We start from the raw sequence: 20,218 nt of genomic DNA, 5'->3' as shown, positions 1-20,218 counted from the left end.
AGAACTGGCCAATTAGGAGAGAGTGAGGATGTTAAAGAAATAGCTAGTAAGGCAGGACCTAACTAACCTGTTTAATTTCCTTAGGTGGCTGAAAAGGATTTAGGAAGGGGCTAGAGGTGCTTTTATGTGAAGAGGAAAAGTGGATAGCCATTCTAGAAGGAGATAGTTTTGATAGAAACTCTTCTGTTGCGGAGAATTATAAGTGAAGTTCTTGTTCAAACGTGAAACAGTGTTTCTGACAGAAAATAAGTACAGTGGTACCTCGGGTTAAGTACTTAATTCGTCCGGAGGTCCGTTTTTATCCTGAAACTGTTCTTAATCTGAGGTGCCACTTTAGCTAATGGGGCCTCCTGCTACCGCTGCACCGCCGGAGCACGATTTCTGTTCTCATCCTGAAGCAAAGTTCTTAACCCGAGGTACTATTTCTGGGTTAGCGGAGTCTGTAACCTGAAGCGTATTTAACCCAAAGTACCACTGTATTGTGTCTTTTAATATTGAAACTGCCAAGCTTTATCCTCCTTTCAGGCTTAGTCAAGAAAAATAGAATTTTTGTTTTTATCATGCCTCAGCTTTAATTGATACCTACTTCAGGGAATGAGTTGTCACAGGAACTCCCGATATCAAGCATTCCTGTTTCAGGTTTATATGATGTACTACCACATAGTGGTACCACTGAATTCTTTGTTGTTTGAGGAGGGGAGTGACCAAGGTCAAATCACTCCAGACTTTGCTCCCATCTTCACTGAAGGAGTGTGTCACAAGGCCCGCTGAAAGAAGAAAAGCTTTTGGCAGATGCCTGCCTAATGTCAATAGGCAGGGAGTTCCAAAGTACAGTTGCTGCCACACTTAAGGCATGACTTTAGTGTATAGGTGTGTTACATAGTAAATCACTTCTCTGTGACCTTTGTCACGTTGTGCTTGTTACAGCATAATTTAAATATCAAAATTCCTTAAACAAACAGCAGAAGGCTATAAAATGGTGTGACAAAGGAATCTGTGAAAGGAGTAACTGAATACTGCTGTGGAGGAAAAAAAATGAAATGTTCGAAGTTCCCATTGCAAGGCAAATTAGATATTTTTCAAAAATATGCTCCCTCGATTTCATAGGTTTAATATGGGACAGAGGACATATGCTAGGGGAGGAAATGCAAGTGAATGAGGTGTCTTCTTACATAAGACTTCAGGGATGTGAGAAGATGCACTGGCCAAAATTCTACCTTTCCCACTCCTATTCAGGTCACAGCAGGTGTGTCTCTTATTGAATCAAACAACTGGATTCACACTTTTATTTGGGAGTAAGACGCTTAACAGTACCTGCACTCAGAAGTCTTTTAAGTGTCTTTAAAAATGCTTAGATTTAGTATTTTATTTATGAGGCATGTTCAGATTGTGTGATGGTGTTGTGTGTGTTTTTTTAAAGGGCTTTGTGTAAACTTTGCTGTAAAGCTGTCTTACGGGTTACATTAGTATAACACGGTATTAAAGCAAAAGCTCGACAGCAGCTAAATTCCTGCTTTAAAATGCCACTTTTTTCTTGACTTTCTTCAGATGCAGGTGAAAGGGCTGATCTATACTTGGAAGGGAAAGACCAGCTGGGAGGCTGGTTTCAGTCTTCTCTCTTGACCAGCGTAGCAACACGAAAAAAGGCACCATTTAAGTAAGTTGATGCTTCTGGAACCAGAGACCATGGGAAGCAGTAAACACAGTACATCGTAACTATCTGTTGAACCACTGGATGGAAATGACAGCGTCAGGGTCTTTCTTTTAGGGCTGTTATGGTTCATGGATTCACTCTTGGCGAAAAAGGAGAAAAGATGTCTAAATCGATTGGCAACGTTGTCGATCCGGATGTAGTCATCAATGGCGGCAACGTGAGTAATTGCATCGTTACATTCCCAAATCACAAAAATCAGTCTATTAGTTTCTCAGAGTAGCAATGGTAGGCACCCAATAGTTCAGCTAGGTCCGATTATTTACTGCCTGAAATAATTTGCTTTGCGTTAAATCCATCCCCAGCTCAGCAGTGAGAGAAGAATTACTAAGAAAGTGGCGAGTAAGACATGTAAGACATAGGGTATCACAGCAGCAGAGTACCCATTGTGTGGAAGGATAAAGTAGCAAATGATGGGCAAGTCCACTGCTTGAGACTTTGGAGAGCCACTGGGCTAGAGGAATCAATAGGCAGCTTTCTATGTTCTGGAGTTGAAAGGTTTAGTTGAGAGCATAGCATGCAGGCTGAGTGGGTAGGTTAACCAGGATCAGGCTGGAAGGGAGGTAAAGGCAGATGCATTGGTGAAAGAGCTCATGGGCATAATAAACGCTGACTTATCATTATGAGAACAAGCCTTAGGTGCTCCCATCTCCCCTCCTCTGGTGTGACTGCGAAGAGGAAGTTGGAAGCTGTCACTTCCACTTCAGATTAAGAGTTATGTTCAAAGTGATAAAATTGCACTTAGGTTAACTGTGGTTGCTTGAAACGTGAATTACAAAGCTGGTTTTCCCACCAACTATAGTTAGAATTAACTAGTATAGGATTTAGATGCAGCATTAAACTGATTTAATTGAAATCTGAAGTGAAAGCCTCCAACCTCATATTTCGCTAGAGGAGGGGAGGTGTGGAGGAGGACGAGTCCTAGGTTTGTGCATGTCACAATAAACCATGGTTCAATTGCCAGGTCTATATGTCCCTCAAATGTTGGCTTCTAAGCTCATCTTCCACATGAATTACTTGTGCCATATTAACGTAAAGTGGTCTCAAGGACATGGTTTTGTTATGTTTCAACTGCATCAGCAAGATACTTTTGAGTACCCAAGCATCCCTCTTGCCTTTTATATAGAATTTTGGTGCACTGGGTGCATCCAGCAGTCTCTTAGGATTAGGTATTTTCAAGATCATGCGTGTTGCTTTTATTCTAGAATTTCCTGTTCAGCAAGTTCTGTAGAACAGTACTCAGAAGTTGTTCTGTGCCTAGTCCGGTTATACTGAAACTCCATTAAAACCTCAGTCTGCTTCTGATGGCTTTAGAGGGAAGGGGAAATATGGCACGAAGGTAACACTTCGCTCCAGTTGTTGAAAAGAGCAGATTTTTATTGCTGATGATGGAAAAGCTTCCTAAAGTGTCTTTCTGAAGCTTAGCTTCCTTGTGTATCCTTAAACAGTCGTTGAAATACAGCCCTTGGCAGCCTCGCTTGCATATATCAATCATCATAAAAACAGACCAGTTTTATTGCTGCTTTACCTTGCTTATCAGTGCCTGTTCTGCGGGGGTGGGAATGGTTTTCATGCCTGGTGGCTTGAAGCTCAACTTGTGCTTGACTTATTAACATTTTGATCAACTGTTTAGCTTGTGTATTGATGTTCACTACCCAGCTCCTAGCTGGTCCTTTGGCTGCTCTGGCTAGATTTGATAGACCCCGAATTTCTACTTTGCCAGAGCTCTTGGATCTGGGAATGTGGAGCAATCCCCAGTGAATTAATAAGGGTTCAGCTACTTGATGCCATACCATGTATCAATGGAGACCAGGCCATAAACATCTTTAAATGGGAATCAGTCGCTAGACCCTCTACCCAAGCAACCCTCTTGTCTTATATGGAAACATTTTGGGTCTGGTTCTTTGACCTTTATCAAACAGGTCTGTTCTAATGTATGCTTCACATGTTGGCTGAGTTGTTCTGTGCCACCATATCATTTGAAATTTAGAAGTTCTGATATCAGGATTTGAAGATAATCCTGATATTTGTTCTGATTTTAATGTGTATGAAGGAAATATTTAGTGTGCAGGTTGGTTTGTGGATGTATTTTCCTGAAGTTCAGTGCATGCTACAATTGTTACTCCAGTACTCTTCCTCTTGACCATGCTTAGTTTTTCTTTTTTGCTACTTATTATAGTGCAGTTCAGATGGCAGATGACAGTACAGTGGTGCCTCACAAGACGAAAAGAATCCGTTCCGCGATTCTCTTCGTCTAGCGGTTTTTTTGTCTTGCGATGCTACCCTATTAGCGGCTTAGCGGATTAGCGCTATTAGCGGCTTAGCGGCTTAGAAAAAGGGAGAAAAAAGCAAAAAAAATCGCAAGACTCGCAAGACGTTTTCGTCTTGCGAAGCAAGCCCGTAGGGAAATTCATCTTGCGAAGCGCCTCGAAAAACGGAAAACCCTTTCGTCTAGCGGGTTTTTCGACTTGCGAGGCATTCGTCTTGCGGGGCACCACTGTAATGAGTTAGAGGAAAATAGAAAAAGGAGGGGAGGTGAGCAGTTGGGGAGGGGAGAGAGAGAAAGAGAGACGAGAGTTGTATAAATTGTTTCACTACATACTTGTAACTGAGTTGCTTATTCTGCTAGGGCTGCCCCATTCCTTGTTCAGTAAGGGGGATTCATCTTTTGGAGCAGACCTCCCAAAGTAAACAAGCACAATTCTAAACAGGAGGAGAGAAATTGGCTGCAGCTTTTGCTAAACCAGGCTTAAAAAATTTAATGGCTGGGGCGAGGAGAATTGTTAGCATGCTTGAGGCTGGCAGAGGAGGGGCATATCCGTCCACAGCATTCTACTGCATTTCTGTGCCAGGGGAAGAAATGGGGAACAGACCATCTCCTGCTTTACACTGAGTCAGACCAGCGGTCCACCTAGCTCAATGGCAACTCTCCAGGTTTTTAGACCAGGAGTCCTTCTCAATGATTGAACCTGGAGCCTACTACCCCTAAACTATGGTACTTCCCCTTTCTCTCTAGGCAAGAACATCAGTAGTTGCTGTGTAGTAGTTTTTACAGCAGCAAGGAACTTCCCTGCACCCCCCCCCAATGTCTGTGACTTGAAAGCTTTTCAAGTAAAAAGTAATGCTGATCCTTTGATGTAGCTTGTCCTGCCACAATCCTTGATGGCTCCAAGTTGACAGCAAGTGTGATTTGACTTTTCTCTCCCTCCCCCCCCCAAGCTTTGCACTAGCAAGCATGACGTGTGTGTGTGTGTGTGTGTGTGTGTGTGTGTGTGTGTGTGGTGCTCTGCAGAGCAATAAGGAACAGCAACTATGCTGCTAATTTTCATTTGAGAATCTCTGGTCCAGTTGAATTGTGGGGTGGCTGCATGTCAAGATTTCATTTCTGTGCTGCCAGAAATCTGTAAGCAGTTGGTGCTTTTTGTGCTCCAGGAAAATGTGTGTTGTCAACGAAACATGCTAGGTAGACTTCCAACGTAACGCTAAAGAGTTTGTTCCATTTCTGCTTGCCTGATAGAACAGTCCTCCTCCCCACCCCACCCCGGTTCTGGGGGTTCACCTGACCTGAGCGGATTTGGGAGAGGAGGAGGAGAGAGGAAAGTCCTGTTGCACTAGCAGGAGTTGTTGTGCTGGCTTCCAGTAGCAGAATGGAGCTGTTGGCTCTCACCCACTGTGTAAATTCAGCAGGTTTGCAGAGCTAGTCTCTCTCTTTTAATCTCTCCCCCTACCCACCCAATCTTTACACTCACAGGACCACAGTACAGATCCTCCATATGGCGCCGATATTCTACGCTGGTGGGTGGCAGAGTCGAATGTCTTTGCGGAAGTTCTTATTGGGCCAGCTGTGCTTAACTCTGCACGAGATGACATCAACAAGGTAGGAAGCCAAGAGAATAATAACAACAGTAAGAAGAAAAACAGAGTGTCTCCTCTTCAGTAGGAGCCATTTCAGATTTAAAACTGTCAGTTTGTTTTGTAGAATGCATAACCAGGAAATAATGTTTGAGATCTTCTCTTTAGTTTCTGTTTCAGCTACCACTTGCTGCAGCCCAGCGTTAGATAACTTGACAGGAAAGGGCAACAAAATCACTTGCAGTGTGATTGCATTCAGCTGTTTGTTTGCTTCCTATTCTTATGGTAGAACTAGATGTGTTTGTTATGGAATTCTCCTCAATACTGATCCAGAGCAGAACTCCAGTGTATAGTTAGCAGAGTAAAAACTTTAAACACATTGCAGGATTCCCAAAAAATAGACCAGAGGCAATTGTATTTCATCCAGCAGAGCTACTGAAGACAAATGAGCATAATGGTCACAAATCTAATACATTCAGGATTGGCACTGTCCATAAGAAATCCAGTTGCAACAGACTTAACTTAAACTTACAATAACTTACAATAAGACTAAACTTTAGTGCTAAGTATACTATGTGCAGAACACCACACCAGAAGGAAGAGAGATAGAAAGAGAAAGTGAAACCCAGGCTCCTTCTGGCCTTTTTTTAGTCAGCATGACCTTGACAGAAGAGATAACAGAACCAGTTTAAGCCAGCTGTACTCAGCTTCTCTGAATGAATAACCCAAACATCATGAACCTTCTGCTTGTTTCTTTCACACAGAGAAGCTTCCTCTTGAATTAATTAGAATATGAAAGATCTCTACACATGAGATCAATACTTTCTGCACTAAGGGATGCAAACTGACAGTGTTGCAGCCAACTCAAGGCTGTTGTCAAAGCCCAGTGTCTCCTACTCTTCCCACTTGACGGGCCATTCAGCTGGAATTTTGGGAAACTGATGTTGCATCATATGACGCGTGTGCCTAGGCAATATAGTCCAGCTACCTTGTGTTTGCCATAACCTTCCTTTCCAGCCCTAGGGCCTTGGCACTGATAACAATTGGGCAGTCCTCTGATCTGGTATTCCTCCATTGTATATTGCAAGCCACATAGAGCTTTGGAAAGGAGAGGAAGGGAAGAGCTGAAAGCATTTGGAGATCATGTGACTTCTTGACATGATTTCAAACTCCTTTAGGATCAGGGAGTATCACCTTGAGGTGATTTCCAGGCAACTATAAACAGTCTCCTTTCTTTCCACCCCAAATTGTGAAACAAAGCTTGTATTGGAAAAGTGACCAGATAGGAGTCTCCAGCATTCTCAAGGAATTAGAAAAGCCTCTGAAATGTTAATGGCACTATTGGTAGCAAAACCTGTTTTAAATTATTACTGCTGTATCATTCTGGATTTTGTGGAGTTATCCTGATTAATGCATGTTGCTGACTGGTTTGTTGATAGCTTCGGAACACGCTCCGTTTCTTGCTCGGCAACCTGGCCGGCTTCACTCCGGAGACGGACACAGTCCCCACATCAGAGATGTATGTAATAGACCAGTATATGCTCCACCTGCTGCAGGGCTATGCAAACAAGGTAAGCAGGGAAGGAGGGGGTCTAGGAGTTATAAGTGCATACAGCAGAAGGATGTGAGCCTTTGAGCAGTCAGCTGTGTGAATTACTTAGAAGAGAGGTTGGATTGAATCATATTTAAGCTAAGGTCTTAGTAGTTAGACAGTGTTTTGTCATGAATGCCAATCTGGAGCATAAGAGAGAGCCTCCTTATGATTACAACAGGCTTGCAGATGTTTTTAATGATTGACATTTTATTATGTTTTTATATTTCACTGGAATCCACCTAGAGTGGCTGGGGAAATCTAGCCAGATGCGCAGAGTGTAAATAATAATTTTATTATTATTATTAAATAGCATTTTGTACTCAAAGCATAGAGAATTTTAAATATGAATTGGGGAGCCCCTAGTGGTCATAATTCAGCCAAGGCATTATTTATTTTTTATTTAGCACATTTGTTAACCGCTTCACAAATCCAAGCAATGTACAATGGGACAAATTTAAGATAAAATGCAAATTCAAAAAACCATTAAAACCATTCCTACAAACTCTGAATAAACAATAAAGCTACCTCTACAGATGCATAACCAGGGTTTCATAAATGACTCCCAGAAAACCTTTAGCAAAAACCTGTTCAGTGGGCACCTACATGTCATGATTCTAAGTGCCTGCCTAATTTCAGCAGGCAACCGATTCCAGAGGGCTAGAGCCGCAATGCTAAAAACTTATGTACATATAAGCAAATCAGGACTTTTGGGGCATTTCCCCCCCTCCAGTAGTACTCCTGTCTTTAAATGCTGGAGGCATCTGATTGGCCACTGTGAGAACAAAATGCTGGAGCAGGTGGGCCATTGGCCTGATCCAACAGGCTCTCTTATGTAAATACTGGGCATGGAGGTGTGAATGGAGAAAGGCTTTTTCTCTTCCTGTGGTTTCTGAATCTTCAGTACTTGCTTCTTAATTTAGCTGTCTGTTTTTGCATTTTATTTTTTCAGGTTACAACAGCGTATAAGGAATATGACTATGGCAAAGTCATACGATTACTGCAAGCCTTCCATACTAGAGAGCTGTCTAGTTTTTACTTTAGCATAATCAAGGACAGGTATGTATAATAGTGTACCCTTACTAATGCGAGTCTCCCTATTCACTACACCTTGGTTCCCGCTTAAGAAAGCTTGTCTTTAGGAAACCTCAATGCACACGCAGAGATGCACAAGCAATACATGAACCAGGCCTTTGTTGTTACTAGCTTGCAAAAGCTTCCATCATATGTGCGAGTGGAATCTTAAACCTGAAATTTATTTAATTTTTGATTTTGTGTGTGCTTCACTCCCCCCTAAATAAAACAGTGAAAAAATTCTAGCCATTGGTACCAAAACCACTGGGTTCAGTGCTATTTGTGTGTTGATACACACACACACACACACACACACATATTAATTTGCCAAATGTGAAAGTATATTAGTTGTTTGAAATATAGAAGGGCAAATACTTGGACATTCCCAGTTTAAAATGGCATCATTCCGGCTTTTAATTCCTACCAATATCTAAAAGTTCAATCCCCCCCCCCCATTTCAGACTTTATTGTGAAGGAGAAAAAGATCCCAAGCGCCGCTCATGCCAAACAGCCTTAGCTGCAATTTTCGACACGGTGGTTCGTTCTTTTGCACCAATCCTTCCTCATTTGGCTGAAGAGGTATTCCAGTACCTTCCGTATCAGAAAGGTAAGGTAGCTGGAGCTGTCAGGTGCTTCTTCATGCAGGGCTCTTGTATGTTATAGCCTTAGCAGTGTGTTTGAGAATCCCTGGGAATTCCTTTATCTAAACATTTGAACTGTCTGTGCATTGGCTGGAATGGTGGAACTGCCTGCAGGCCCCCAAGAGAGTTAAACTAATCATTTTAGGAAAAGATGAGAGTCTTTAAAATCTTGTAATATTGATCTGAAGCTAAAATATTAAGAGTGCCCCAATAAGTGAAATTTTAACTGACAGCCTTAGCTTCGCAGGGGTGTTCCAGGGTTGACTGTATGAACAGGGTGTTAACCTTTTTCTTTATTTCAAAGAGTCAGATAGCGTGTTTCGTTCTGGCTGGATGAACACAAGTCCCGTATGGAAGAAACCCGGCCTTGAAGAAGCAGTGGAGGGAGCATGTGCAATGAGAGATGCTTTCCTGGGTTCGATCCCTGGCAAAAATGCTTTGGAATATCAGGTGGTACTTGTGATTGAGCCTGGACTGCTCTTTGAATTAATGGAGGTAAGCGGGAAAATCAATACCATTTGTTCAAACATCAATTAGTACAGAGCTTGGCTTCCAGAATTCTGACAAGTGCAACAAAGTTCACTCATTTTTGCAGCAATTTTAAAAGAATTTCATTGACCAGATGTTCACTTCAGGGCTTTAAGCAAGGTGCTGGTGTTTACTAGCACTGTGTTTTCAACTTCGTGATATATCACCAGCTAATCATCGCAATATACTGATAAATCACAATGTCTGAAACAAGGATGGAGCCGTGTAGAGGCATTGGCTGGCTTCATGGTTTTCCCCACATTGTGATTTTTGCATAGTGCACACAATATATTGCTAGGTCAAAGTTTATGAAACCGGTATCATGATATGGACTTCAAACTGGTTTTGGATGATATATCACACAGCCCTAGTGTTTGCCTTTAAAGCCCTATGCAGCTTGGGACCAAAATACCAGAGAAGCGCTTCTTCCTGTGCCAGCCTAACCATGTCTTGAAGCTTTTCTGCTGACTGTTCTCTTATGGCCTTGTCTATCAGACATAAATCCTTCAGCCACAAAGGAAGAGGCCTTTTGAATGATTTTCCTAAAGAGGCTTGCCTGTTGCAGTCTTTTCCACTCCTGGCTGAAACATCCATTTTTGTTTTTTTTACACAGGCATCTTAAATTAGCTTTACTCTGAATAATGGTTCTAATATACTCATTGTATAAATTTGTACACACTTCTGAAATTAAGAGTAGCTGAATTGGTATGTAAAAAGATTAAAATAAACAGCTGGGGCAGGGGAAAATAGTGCTATTCTCCAGCACTCTGTTCAATTCTGGATCACAACTAGGTTTGTCCACAGTATTGCTTGATGCTTTTGCTGTCTTTTTGTAAAGATATCTATCCATATTATGCAAATTTAAAAAAGATATTTTGATGCTGTACTGCATTGAAATATTTAAATGTTTCTTTGATTATCCTTGAATCTTTTTGCCACACTTGACATCTTCTCCTGCCACACTGTTTGAGAACCACTGTTTCAAAGGGATCAGTAGGGCTGGCAGGCTTTATGGCTGGACCTGCTTAACTTCAGCCGCAGCCATCTCTAAATGCAATCATTCACGTCCAGGTGCTGCAACACGAGGAGTGTTCCAGTACATCCCAGCTAAACGAAATAATGATGGCATCACAAACGACGCTGCTTAGTGAAGTCCCGAGAGACATAAGCACAGATGATATGATTAAAGGGACATTTCTGATCAACTTAGAAGGTAAGTGCAGAAGGAAATAACTTCCAGTTTGGCATCTGTTTGGACTAGTTGTAACTTCCCTTGTTTCTTGGGGTGGGTGAGCAAGAGACAGAGAGGTCTACCTAAACGTTGAGTCTGTTTCTTTCAATAGGTGGCGATATCCGGGAAGAGTCTGCCTATAAAGTCATAGTTCTACCAGCTGCCAAATCAAAATGCCTGCGCTGTCGAAAATACACTGCGGATTCAGCGGACACACCCTGTGCACGCTGCAGGGAAACACTTGGTGGGAAATAGCAACCACATCTCCATGCTCTCTCAAAAGCAACCTGATATTTTGCTGACTTATTTCTAAGAAATGTGTATAATGAGAAAACACACACAGAGGTTGGAATGTTTATTTGAAAACTGGTTTGGTGTATATACGTAAGCTTGTACATTAATAAACTGCTTGTGAGAGAAGCCAAATGGTCTTTGGTGTTCTTAAGGGTATAAGAGTTCTTAGTAACAAGTGAGTCCCCCTTTCTTACTGGTCAAGGATTTCATGCTAACCAGCTATCAACCCACCATTAACAGCAGACAAACATACATGCCAGCAAGGTAACTGGGTAATCTCAACCTGCATTCATTTTTCAATTCTGGTAAAGAAGTGATCATGTTATCCTTAGACCTATAGACTGTTGCCCACAAACCCTGCTGCAAATTGAATAGCAACTACAGTCCCTCCTTTACAGGTTAATTTCTGCCTTCTGCCTTACGAGATCCAAACTATTCCTATTGCATCCACTGGAAATCTGTGCTTCAAAGACCCAGGTATGTGTGCCAGGCGCCTCTTCGGAGAGGGCAAGCCGCCCAGAGATATGTGTTCATACTTCATAATACCACTGCACACCACAGAAGAATGACTAGTTTATTTTTAATACTTCATATACTGGACAGCTGTGTACAGAAAGCTGAAATTTCAACACAGGGTACCTAGGGGCTGGACAATTTACAATATTTTTACAATAAACTGTACAACAATCAATGTTACAAAAAGACTAATGCTTCTACAGAACCTGATTGGCTTAAATTAGATTCCTAATTTTATTTCTGAGACTTTATCAGAACATCCAAGAGGCAGCTTCTGTTTCAAGATTTTGAAATTAACTTGTGCACACTGCCCTCCCAATGGAACAATCTTTTTAAGAATGAGCTGCCCCTTGCCCAGTTGTCCAAGCATGATGATTGTATGAAGTAATTATTTAATGCTGTAAGCCTCCACCCAGCTAGCTCTTCGCTAAAAGCAGCTAAGAGACTACTCTGAAAACCAGAAGCAACATACACGTAGGAGCTCCTGCTTTCTCAACTTCTAATTAAATTCCTCTCAATTTAACATTTAAAATGCAACAGTCGATCTTCTAGCACATGAAAAACTCTAATATGTTAATCTGGACGACAAAGCTGTTCTTAAACCTGAACTACTGCGCAAGTGCTTCAAGTTAGAAATAAATATTTAAGGTTATATAGACAAATATACAAAGATGATAGGTTGCTGGTATTACCCACCACAGTAAGGTAGAACTTCACATGGGTAGCATCTCCTAAAAGCCTTAAAAGGGTTAGTTTACGAAAGTCACTTGAAACCATTTCCCACTAGGTGGTTCTTCATCTCTACGTACAAGAGCCATGCACTGGACTTGTACGTAAGAACGGTTCAAAACTAGCAGCAGAAATTGTGACCTTGCCATCATGACATTGCTTCCACTGCCTCAATTAGATTCAAGGCAACACTGTACTGCCCGTGGTTTTCCGGTAAGTGTTCTATCACTTTGTCTACTAGCTTTGCGGTTGTGGTGATTGGCACATCTACATTTTGAAGATCCTGTGGGTCCTGCAGAGAAAGAGGAGGGGAAAGGACAAGTCGTCAGGCATTCGCCTATAAAAGCAATTTTCAAGCTACAGCACTAGGCAACGGAAATGCAGGATTTTCACTTAAATGCTTATGAGGCACCTTCCAATTTTGTGGGTTATTTTCTCCAGAAACACATCATTGTATTCTAAAGCAATGAGCCTGGTCCTTGTCTATTTGCATACTCCACAAAAGCAACACTGGTGTCTGGATGCAAGGGGTGCAGCTACAAGTCCATACTTAGCTGCCGTAAGGAAACCTCAGTGTTTGTGAAGATCACTGTAACACAGACTATTCTGTGGCAGAGGGGAAACCATGACCCTCTTATGGTCAGGTGGTGGACAGTGCTGATGATGTCTGTGGCTGCCAGTGAGAAAGAAAATACATATAGGGAACAGAGCTCTGAACCTCTGCCTCCAGTGCCTCTCTTACCCACCGGTAAACCTGTTGCTTTAATCTACCATTAGCTAAGAATATCAATGAGACTACCGGAGGCCATGGCTTCAGCAGCAACTTTGATTCATGGCTAACTTGTTAACATCTGGCATTGAGCAGCCAGCTGGCTGATCTGCAACCGCTACAACCAGAAGAGCAGAGCTGTCTGGTTGTTCTGGTGGGCCACAAAGAGGTCATCACTTAGAAGCTGGACAAGGGCACCCCCTTTCCCCCCTCTTTCTGGAATATTTCTGAGATTTCGACCAGGAGGCAGGATTGTTTTCTTTTGTTATTATGGCGTGAATTTTTGTGTTTTTATATTGTGATCTTCGGATGAAGGACTCTATATAAATTTTATAATTAATGAAAGTAATAATAATGTATGTACTTGGTTTAGCCACAAATAGGATTAAGTGCACTCTTTGCATACCCAGGGCGAGTGGTGGTTATTGGGTAGCCTTCAAGTAAAAGGTACTTGGAGTTGATCCATAGAAATTAATGAACACAAGTAAGTTAGGTCCACCCTGATGCATGACCTATATCCAAGAAGGGACAGAGGGAGCGTAGCCCTGTTATTCTTCCTTGATCTTTCAACAGCTTTTGATACCTGGCCTGACTGCTCTGGCTGAGCAGCAGAGGCACTGTATTACAGTGGTTTCGTTCCTACCTGCACAGCAGAGTCAAGAGAGTGGCATACAAAAGCCCTGTTGTACTACCTCTGTATACTGAAATACTAACATCAAATAAGGTAGTGTGCTCCTGCTCTAAGGCCATTCTTTTTTGTTCAAATGGCTACTAATCCTAGAGAGATACAACCACCTTATGCCCAGGGTTGGTCCTACTTACTATGCTTTGTGAGCAAATTCCGTTATTTAGGCTGCAATTATAAGGAGCCCTGCTGAACCGGGCAGGCATTAACTTCCAAGTTAAAATTTATTGTGGTGGTTTTTTTGGGGGGGGGGTTAAAGAAGGGGAGGGGGGTAGTGACAGCGAAAACTTCCTGGAGTCATCTGATCCCCACTACATGAGGTACAATGCCAGGCATGTCTTTGTAGCCAGATCTGTAGTAGAGTCCAGATTCCATGCCACATGGCACACTCTGGCTAAAGATTAAGTCATATAAGACACAGGAGTCACCTCAAGTACGAATCTTAGTCAGAAATTATTCATGCATATTAACCCACTCAGAGCAGGCACTGCTTAGAGCAAAGACAGCCTCACTTTGGAAACTTTCAGATGTGAAATGCTTCTCTAGACATTTATATCTTTTTATACCAAGTGTATGAAGCACTAAGGGGCAAATGGGGCTTGTCAACCTGGGAAAGATAGCCCATCTAAAAGAAGGAAAACTCTGATCATAAACCGCTGCCTTGCAGGGTATCTTCAAGAGAAGAAAGGCTAAGGAGTAAATCCAGAATGGAGTCCCCAAGATAGTTGGATGGTGCCTTATATGCCTCCTTCCAGCAACTCTTGCTGCCAGGCTGTTGCCAAATGTATTGCTCTGCTTTCCTTTGGACCACATCACTGAGGCCAAGGGGCGTCTTGTCATCTGAGCAGCCAAAGACCTCCATACACACTGCCCAGGCTTGTGCTCCAGTTAGATCACTTCGGTGCTGCTAACATGGTTTGACTTCACCCCCTTAGGTGCACTCCATTGTCCCTCGAGACAGACAGATGCCAACAACATAGTATGAAGCACTTAATAAACTTATGGACTTGGTGAAATCTTAAACACTCTTCCTTCTTGTGCTATTTGATGTAAAAAGATGCTTTTAGTCAAAGGACATTACCATAGCTTTAAGCCATGTGCAGAGTGTTGGAGGCAGCCTGGCCAGTAGTTCCATGCCTTCCTTGGTCTGGGTGTGCAGTAAGGCGTAGGCAAGCCTCTGTCCGGTCAGCACCAACAGCTGAGATGCAAGGACTTCTTTGTCGTGTACTTGAAGAATAGCCTGAATATTACAGGACATGTTAACACAATCATATAAAAAGAAGAGCACTGTTATATTTAGAGCAGAACTTCAGTGTTCTACCTAGGCACAAAGGAAACGATTGACCTCAAAACAAGATTGGCAATGATTAAAGTCCAGGCATGTCCTAAGTCCGTTTCTGGGCCTAATCAGGCCTGCTGGTCAGTATAATCCTGCTCCTGTGGCAGTTTATTTCCTGGGGCAAAATCCTTAAAAAACCTCAACAACTTCAACCCTAAAAAAAAAGTTAACAACTTTGGTCGGCCCTCACGGCCCTTCACTTCATCAAATCTGGCCCTCTTTGAAAAAAGTTTCGACACCACTGGATTAAACCAATTTAGAAGGGTTTGATTACAGAATTGTGGAGTTGGAAGGGGCCACAAGTATCAGCTAGTCATTTGAACAAAGCAGTGCAAGAATCTTTCACCCAACATGGGGCTTGAACCCACAACCCTGGGATTAAGAGTCTCATGCTATCCAGCCTCTGTTGGACTTGCCTGAAGGGTGTTTCTGTGTGATGGCATACTGGACCCAGGTGGGTTTAGCTCCACCTATTGCTCAAAGGCAGTAACCTAGTTGCCTTTCAGGAAACTTTCAACCACCCAAGTTTTGCCAAGCTGAGGTGTAAGCAAATGCAGGATGCACAAACAAAAAATGAAACACACCTGCAATGCAGACAACAACAGATCCTAGGAATTTCAAAAACAGACTACCCATTAAATTTGAGATCTTAAGGCGGACAGCCAAAATCATCCACATAGGATGTGGTCCTGGGCGCAGTCTGTCATCGTGTAGAAACACCCTTCAGGTAAGTCCAAAGGACCCTTCTCCCCTGATGGCATATTAGACCAAGGTGGGATGTAGGGTGGATAAAGGCTGCCTAAGAGGGAGGAACAACACTTTAAAGACTTGCTTCCCAAATGCCAATTCAACAGAAGGAAATAACATTATGTCATAGGCTTAACCCATAGGCACAGCATGAGGATCAGTCAGGAGACCTAGCTAAGTACTGTATTTTTCCATCTATAATATGCCCCCATGTATAAGACGCCCCCTATTTGGGGGGACTCTGATTTAAGAAAATGAGGGAAGATCTATCTGTGTATCACGCCCCCAAATTTTGGACATTATTTTTTTGGGGAGAAACGAGTCTTATACATGGAAAAATACGGTACTTGTGAGGAACAGTTGCCCTCTGACACATGCTACACATTAACTTCCTTTTTTACCTCTTCTCCAAGGTGATCAAGGCCATAGTTGTACAGCTCACAAACATAGTGCCGCCTAATTATATCCTCTGCGACCTGAAGGTGCTGAGCCAAATCCAAAGCCAAGGCTGGCCAATCTCTGTCTTTCACAGACACAGCGACTAACTCTTCGGGGGTGTCTTTTGTTTTCTGAGATGAAGACTGGGCTTGCGCCACGGCACTCACCAGTTTGGTTAAGAACTGCAAAGGAAACAAGACCGCCACATCAGTAGCAGTTCAGTTTGACAAAACACACAACTGCCACCAATTTTCCCCAAGGTTTTAACTAACTTGATGACGTATAGACAGCAGAGCTGGATCCACATCGCCGCTGGGCAACAACTGGATTGAAGTAAGGTCTTTGAAAAAGGCATTTTTACCCTGCACAGAGAAAAAAACCAAATAATATTCTTTTAAAATCATGGAGGAATTTGGAAAGAAAAGAATCAGTTAATAACAAATTATAGAAGAAGAAGAAGAGGAGTTTGGATATGATATCCTGCTTTATCACTGCCCGAAGGAGTCTCAAAGTGGCTAACATTCTCCTTTCCCTTCCTCCCCCACAACAAACACTCTGTGAGGTGAGTGAGGCTGAGAGACTTCAGAGAAGTGTGACTAGCCCAAGGTCACCCAGCAGCTGCATGTGGAGGAGCGGGGAAGCAAACCCGGTTCACCAGATTACGAGTCTACCGCTCCACCACACTGGTTCTTTTCTCAGCGAAAGATGGCATTCAAAGTCCAAGGAACTGACATCAAGAGGGAAAACATTTGCGACTTATAGTAAAGTTGCACAATGATTTAGCCATCTGCAGCTTCCTAACACATGTACGTTAAGGGGGGGGGGAACCCACTCATTTGACCAATTCAAATGAGTATTAATTTCTATTTGGATTAAATGAGGTTGAGTATTAATTTCTATTTGGAATTTTCCAGTGTGATGTGGCCCTGAATACAGTGTTGGTTGTTGGTACAAAATACAGGAGACAGGACTGAAAGAAGCCAATGGGTTGCATAAAACGAAATCATCCCATTTGCACAAGCACTTCCACTTGTGGAACAGACTCCCCCCCCCCCAAAAAAAAAATGGGGGGGGAGAAGAAGTTCCATTGTGAAAGCAGACATCCTTGCATGAGCTCAATGACTTCACTGGATACCACCCCATGTGTGCCATGGTTCCAAAAATCTAAAGGACAGTTTCAGATTTTCCTTTCCTCTTTGATCCAATTAAATGCCACTGAAGGTACTGGATCAGGAGCAACTTTTCAGGGGGAAATGAGCGGCTGCCGTCTGGATTTGAACTCTAGTCTTCCAAACTGCTCACTCCTGCCCTACGTATGTAAAATATATATACATTTTTCAGCAACTTCTCTGATTTTGACTCATTGGCAGCTCTTTTATAACGTACATACCTTGCTGTCAAACAGGGAGAGGGGCTTCACACTCTTCAGCGAAAATTTCATGATTGCATACAAGATACTACAGAGCACAGACTGGTGCTCCACGAGGGGGTAATGGATGTGCTTCTGCTCAAGGGCTAGTTCCACAAGGGAGGTCTGCCCTTCGACTGACACCCAGGCGTCTTCCGTGTCCAGCACAGGAAGCTGCATTTCATCACTCCCTATATCAGCCTGCAGAAAAGCAGGGGAAAGCATTGGCACTTGAAATGTCACTGTAATTTCATTCTGAATAAGATGTTTTCAGCACTAGTAGGTGGGGAGGGGGTCGCAGCTGAAGGTGCAAAAAGAAGAAATCTGCGCAGCAAAACCAGTGTTGCAAAGGGATAATATCAAAATGAGTACACATTCACTCAAAGCTACTGTACTTTCTGGCTTGAAATCTGTTGTGTTACATGGATACCAAAGTCTTTAAGGACTTGCTCATTAACATTTCCTATGAAAAGATAACATGGGGTGGAATTCAACATCTCGGTCATCTGGTCATTCCATCTGTACAAGCATTGCAGCTTCCTGGATGGAATGACCCCCCCCCCCTCCTCCCTGGGCTGCTATGATGATGATGATGATGATGATGATGATGATGATGATGATGAAACATTGATAGAGTTAAAACTAAACACACACACACACACACAAACAAACAAACAAACAAACCTATAGATAGATAGATAGATAGATAGATAGATAGATAGATAGATAGATGATAGATAGATAGATAGATAGATAGATAGATAGATAGATAGAGATAGATAGATAGATAGATAGATAGATAGATAGATAGATAGATAGATAGATGATAGATAGATGATAGATAGATAGATAGATAGATAGATGATAGATAGATCGATAAAGGTAAAGGGACCCCTGACCATTAGGTCCAGTCGTGGCCGACTCTGGGGTTGCGGTGCTCATCTCGCTTTACTGGCCGAGGGAACCGGCGTACAGCTTCCGGGTCATGTGGCCAGCATAACTAAGCTGCTTCTGGCGAACCAGAGCAGCCCACGGAAACGCCGTTTACCTTCCTGCCAGAGCATTTGACATGCTTTTGAACTGCTAGGTTGGCAGGAGCAGGGACCGAGCAACGGGAGCTCACCCTGTCACAGGGATTCGAACAGCCAACCTTCTGATCGGCAAGTCCTAGGCTCTGTGGTTTAACCCACAGCGCCACCCGCATTCCTAGATAGATAGATAGATAGATAGATATAAAAATGTAAAACCAGGGGGGTTCTCTCAACTTTCCCAAGCCAGTTTCGGGGGGTGGGGAGCCCTTGCACAGAGCTTCCACTGACGAGACTCATTAGATCAGTCCTGCCCAGAGGGTTTGTGGGTGAATGGTTCCCAGGTCTGGGAACAGGTTGCCTGACCTGAATGGGGTCACATTCTCCTAAAGGACTAGGTGAATCCCACCCACGGACTCTTTGTTGTACAGAAGCTTTCATTCCTCTCTATTGCACAGAAACAGAGTTGCAACATGCCGCTTTATTAATCTATTACAAACAACATGAGTCTCAGCTTTGGGGGTGGGTGTTACCTCCATTAGTGTCTGAAGAAGATCTGAGCAAGACCCAAGAAAAGATGTCATTGCCATGTCACTCATCCCCACATCCTGTTTGAGAAAACAACATTAGCCTGCGCAATGTGCTTTTTCCTGCACACATTTAAAAACAGTTCTGGTTTTCTGGAACAGAGGAGACTGAGTTATAGCAAAAATAAAATCTTAACTCTTGTGCTAAACAAGACGCTGAAGGAAAAGAGAAACCAGCAATAATAAAACACTTTTTTAAAAAATTCAAAATGTTCATGACATTTCCCACTCAAGTAATAACTAATATTCAAAAGAGCTCTTCCCATTGAAGATGTTTATGTAAAACAATGATAAAGACCAACAAGTGCCTTAGAATATAATTCCCCTTATTTTTCATCAATACTTTTGTTTACATCGCTGCTTAAATCAAGGTCGATTCAAATAAAAGTACTCAATATTAATCTGATCCCAATCACTTTCAGTGGATTTGTCCCTGGCTAGGCTAAAATTTTAATTAAAAGACCGCTCAAATACTGACTATGTTGAAAGCAGACTGCACTAAAATTATAAGGAGATAAAGACTGTTATGGAGAAAAATATTCAGAACACAGTATCACTGTTGCCTAACGCTGGTAAAAGCAGAGCCCTTATTCTGCAGAAACATCATGAATATGGAAGTGCAAAACTGTTCAAAGTTACCTAGGTTTCAAAAAAAACCTTACATTTCATAGAATCAGAGTTGGACGGGACCCTGAGGGTCATCTAGTTCAACCTCCTGCAATCCAGAATTCTCAACTAAATCATACATGAAAGACTGTCACCCAACCTCTGCTTAAAAACCTCCACAGAAGGAGAGTCTACAACCTCCAAAGGGAGATCCTTCCACTGCCAAACAGCTATTACAGTCAGAAAGTACTTTCTGATGTATACTCAGAAACTCCTTTCTTGTAACTTGAATCTTATTGGTTTGGGTCCTAGCCTCGAAAGCAACAACGGGCCCAGGACAGAACCCTACAGCTCCCCACTTTTCCCAGGATGATGAGGAACCGTTAGCGAGTACTCTTTGTGTCAACCAACTACAAATCCACCTTGTCCAGTCCACATTTTACA

General features: G+C 42.5%; 2 protein-coding genes across 2 annotated transcripts in view; one reads left to right on the top strand and one right to left on the bottom strand.

The window, feature by feature from the left end:
- Positions 1–11,048, top strand: part of IARS2 (isoleucyl-tRNA synthetase 2, mitochondrial) — a 33,357-nt gene extending 22,309 nt beyond the window's left edge. The window contains exons 15-23 of the mRNA XM_081857780.1: positions 1,549–1,657; positions 1,769–1,871; positions 5,463–5,588; positions 7,003–7,134; positions 8,107–8,213; positions 8,690–8,835; positions 9,174–9,364; positions 10,469–10,610; positions 10,741–11,048. Coding sequence (XP_081713906.1) covers positions 1,549–1,657; positions 1,769–1,871; positions 5,463–5,588; positions 7,003–7,134; positions 8,107–8,213; positions 8,690–8,835; positions 9,174–9,364; positions 10,469–10,610; positions 10,741–10,883 — 1,199 coding nt within the window. The 3' untranslated portion in view covers positions 10,884–11,048. The remainder of the gene's footprint in view (positions 1–1,548; positions 1,658–1,768; positions 1,872–5,462; positions 5,589–7,002; positions 7,135–8,106; positions 8,214–8,689; positions 8,836–9,173; positions 9,365–10,468; positions 10,611–10,740) is intronic.
- Positions 11,049–11,482: 434 nt separating this feature from the next.
- The window catches only part of RAB3GAP2 (RAB3 GTPase activating non-catalytic protein subunit 2), a 50,959-nt gene continuing 42,223 nt past the window's right edge, over positions 11,483–20,218 (bottom strand). Inside the window, exons 30-35 of the mRNA XM_081857773.1 lie at positions 19,115–19,189; positions 17,536–17,754; positions 16,418–16,507; positions 16,109–16,327; positions 14,703–14,861; positions 11,483–12,459 (exon numbers count right to left, since the gene is read on the bottom strand). Of these exons, the coding sequence (XP_081713899.1) occupies positions 12,316–12,459; positions 14,703–14,861; positions 16,109–16,327; positions 16,418–16,507; positions 17,536–17,754; positions 19,115–19,189 (906 nt within the window). The 3' untranslated portion in view covers positions 11,483–12,315. The remainder of the gene's footprint in view (positions 12,460–14,702; positions 14,862–16,108; positions 16,328–16,417; positions 16,508–17,535; positions 17,755–19,114; positions 19,190–20,218) is intronic.

The sequence above is a fragment of the Podarcis erhardii genome (genome assembly GCF_964252035.2).
Source record: "Podarcis erhardii genome assembly, chromosome: 3".
In the NCBI taxonomy this organism is placed as follows: Eukaryota; Metazoa; Chordata; class Lepidosauria; order Squamata; family Lacertidae; genus Podarcis; species Podarcis erhardii.
This window is presented reverse-complemented; position numbering and strand designations above follow the sequence as displayed.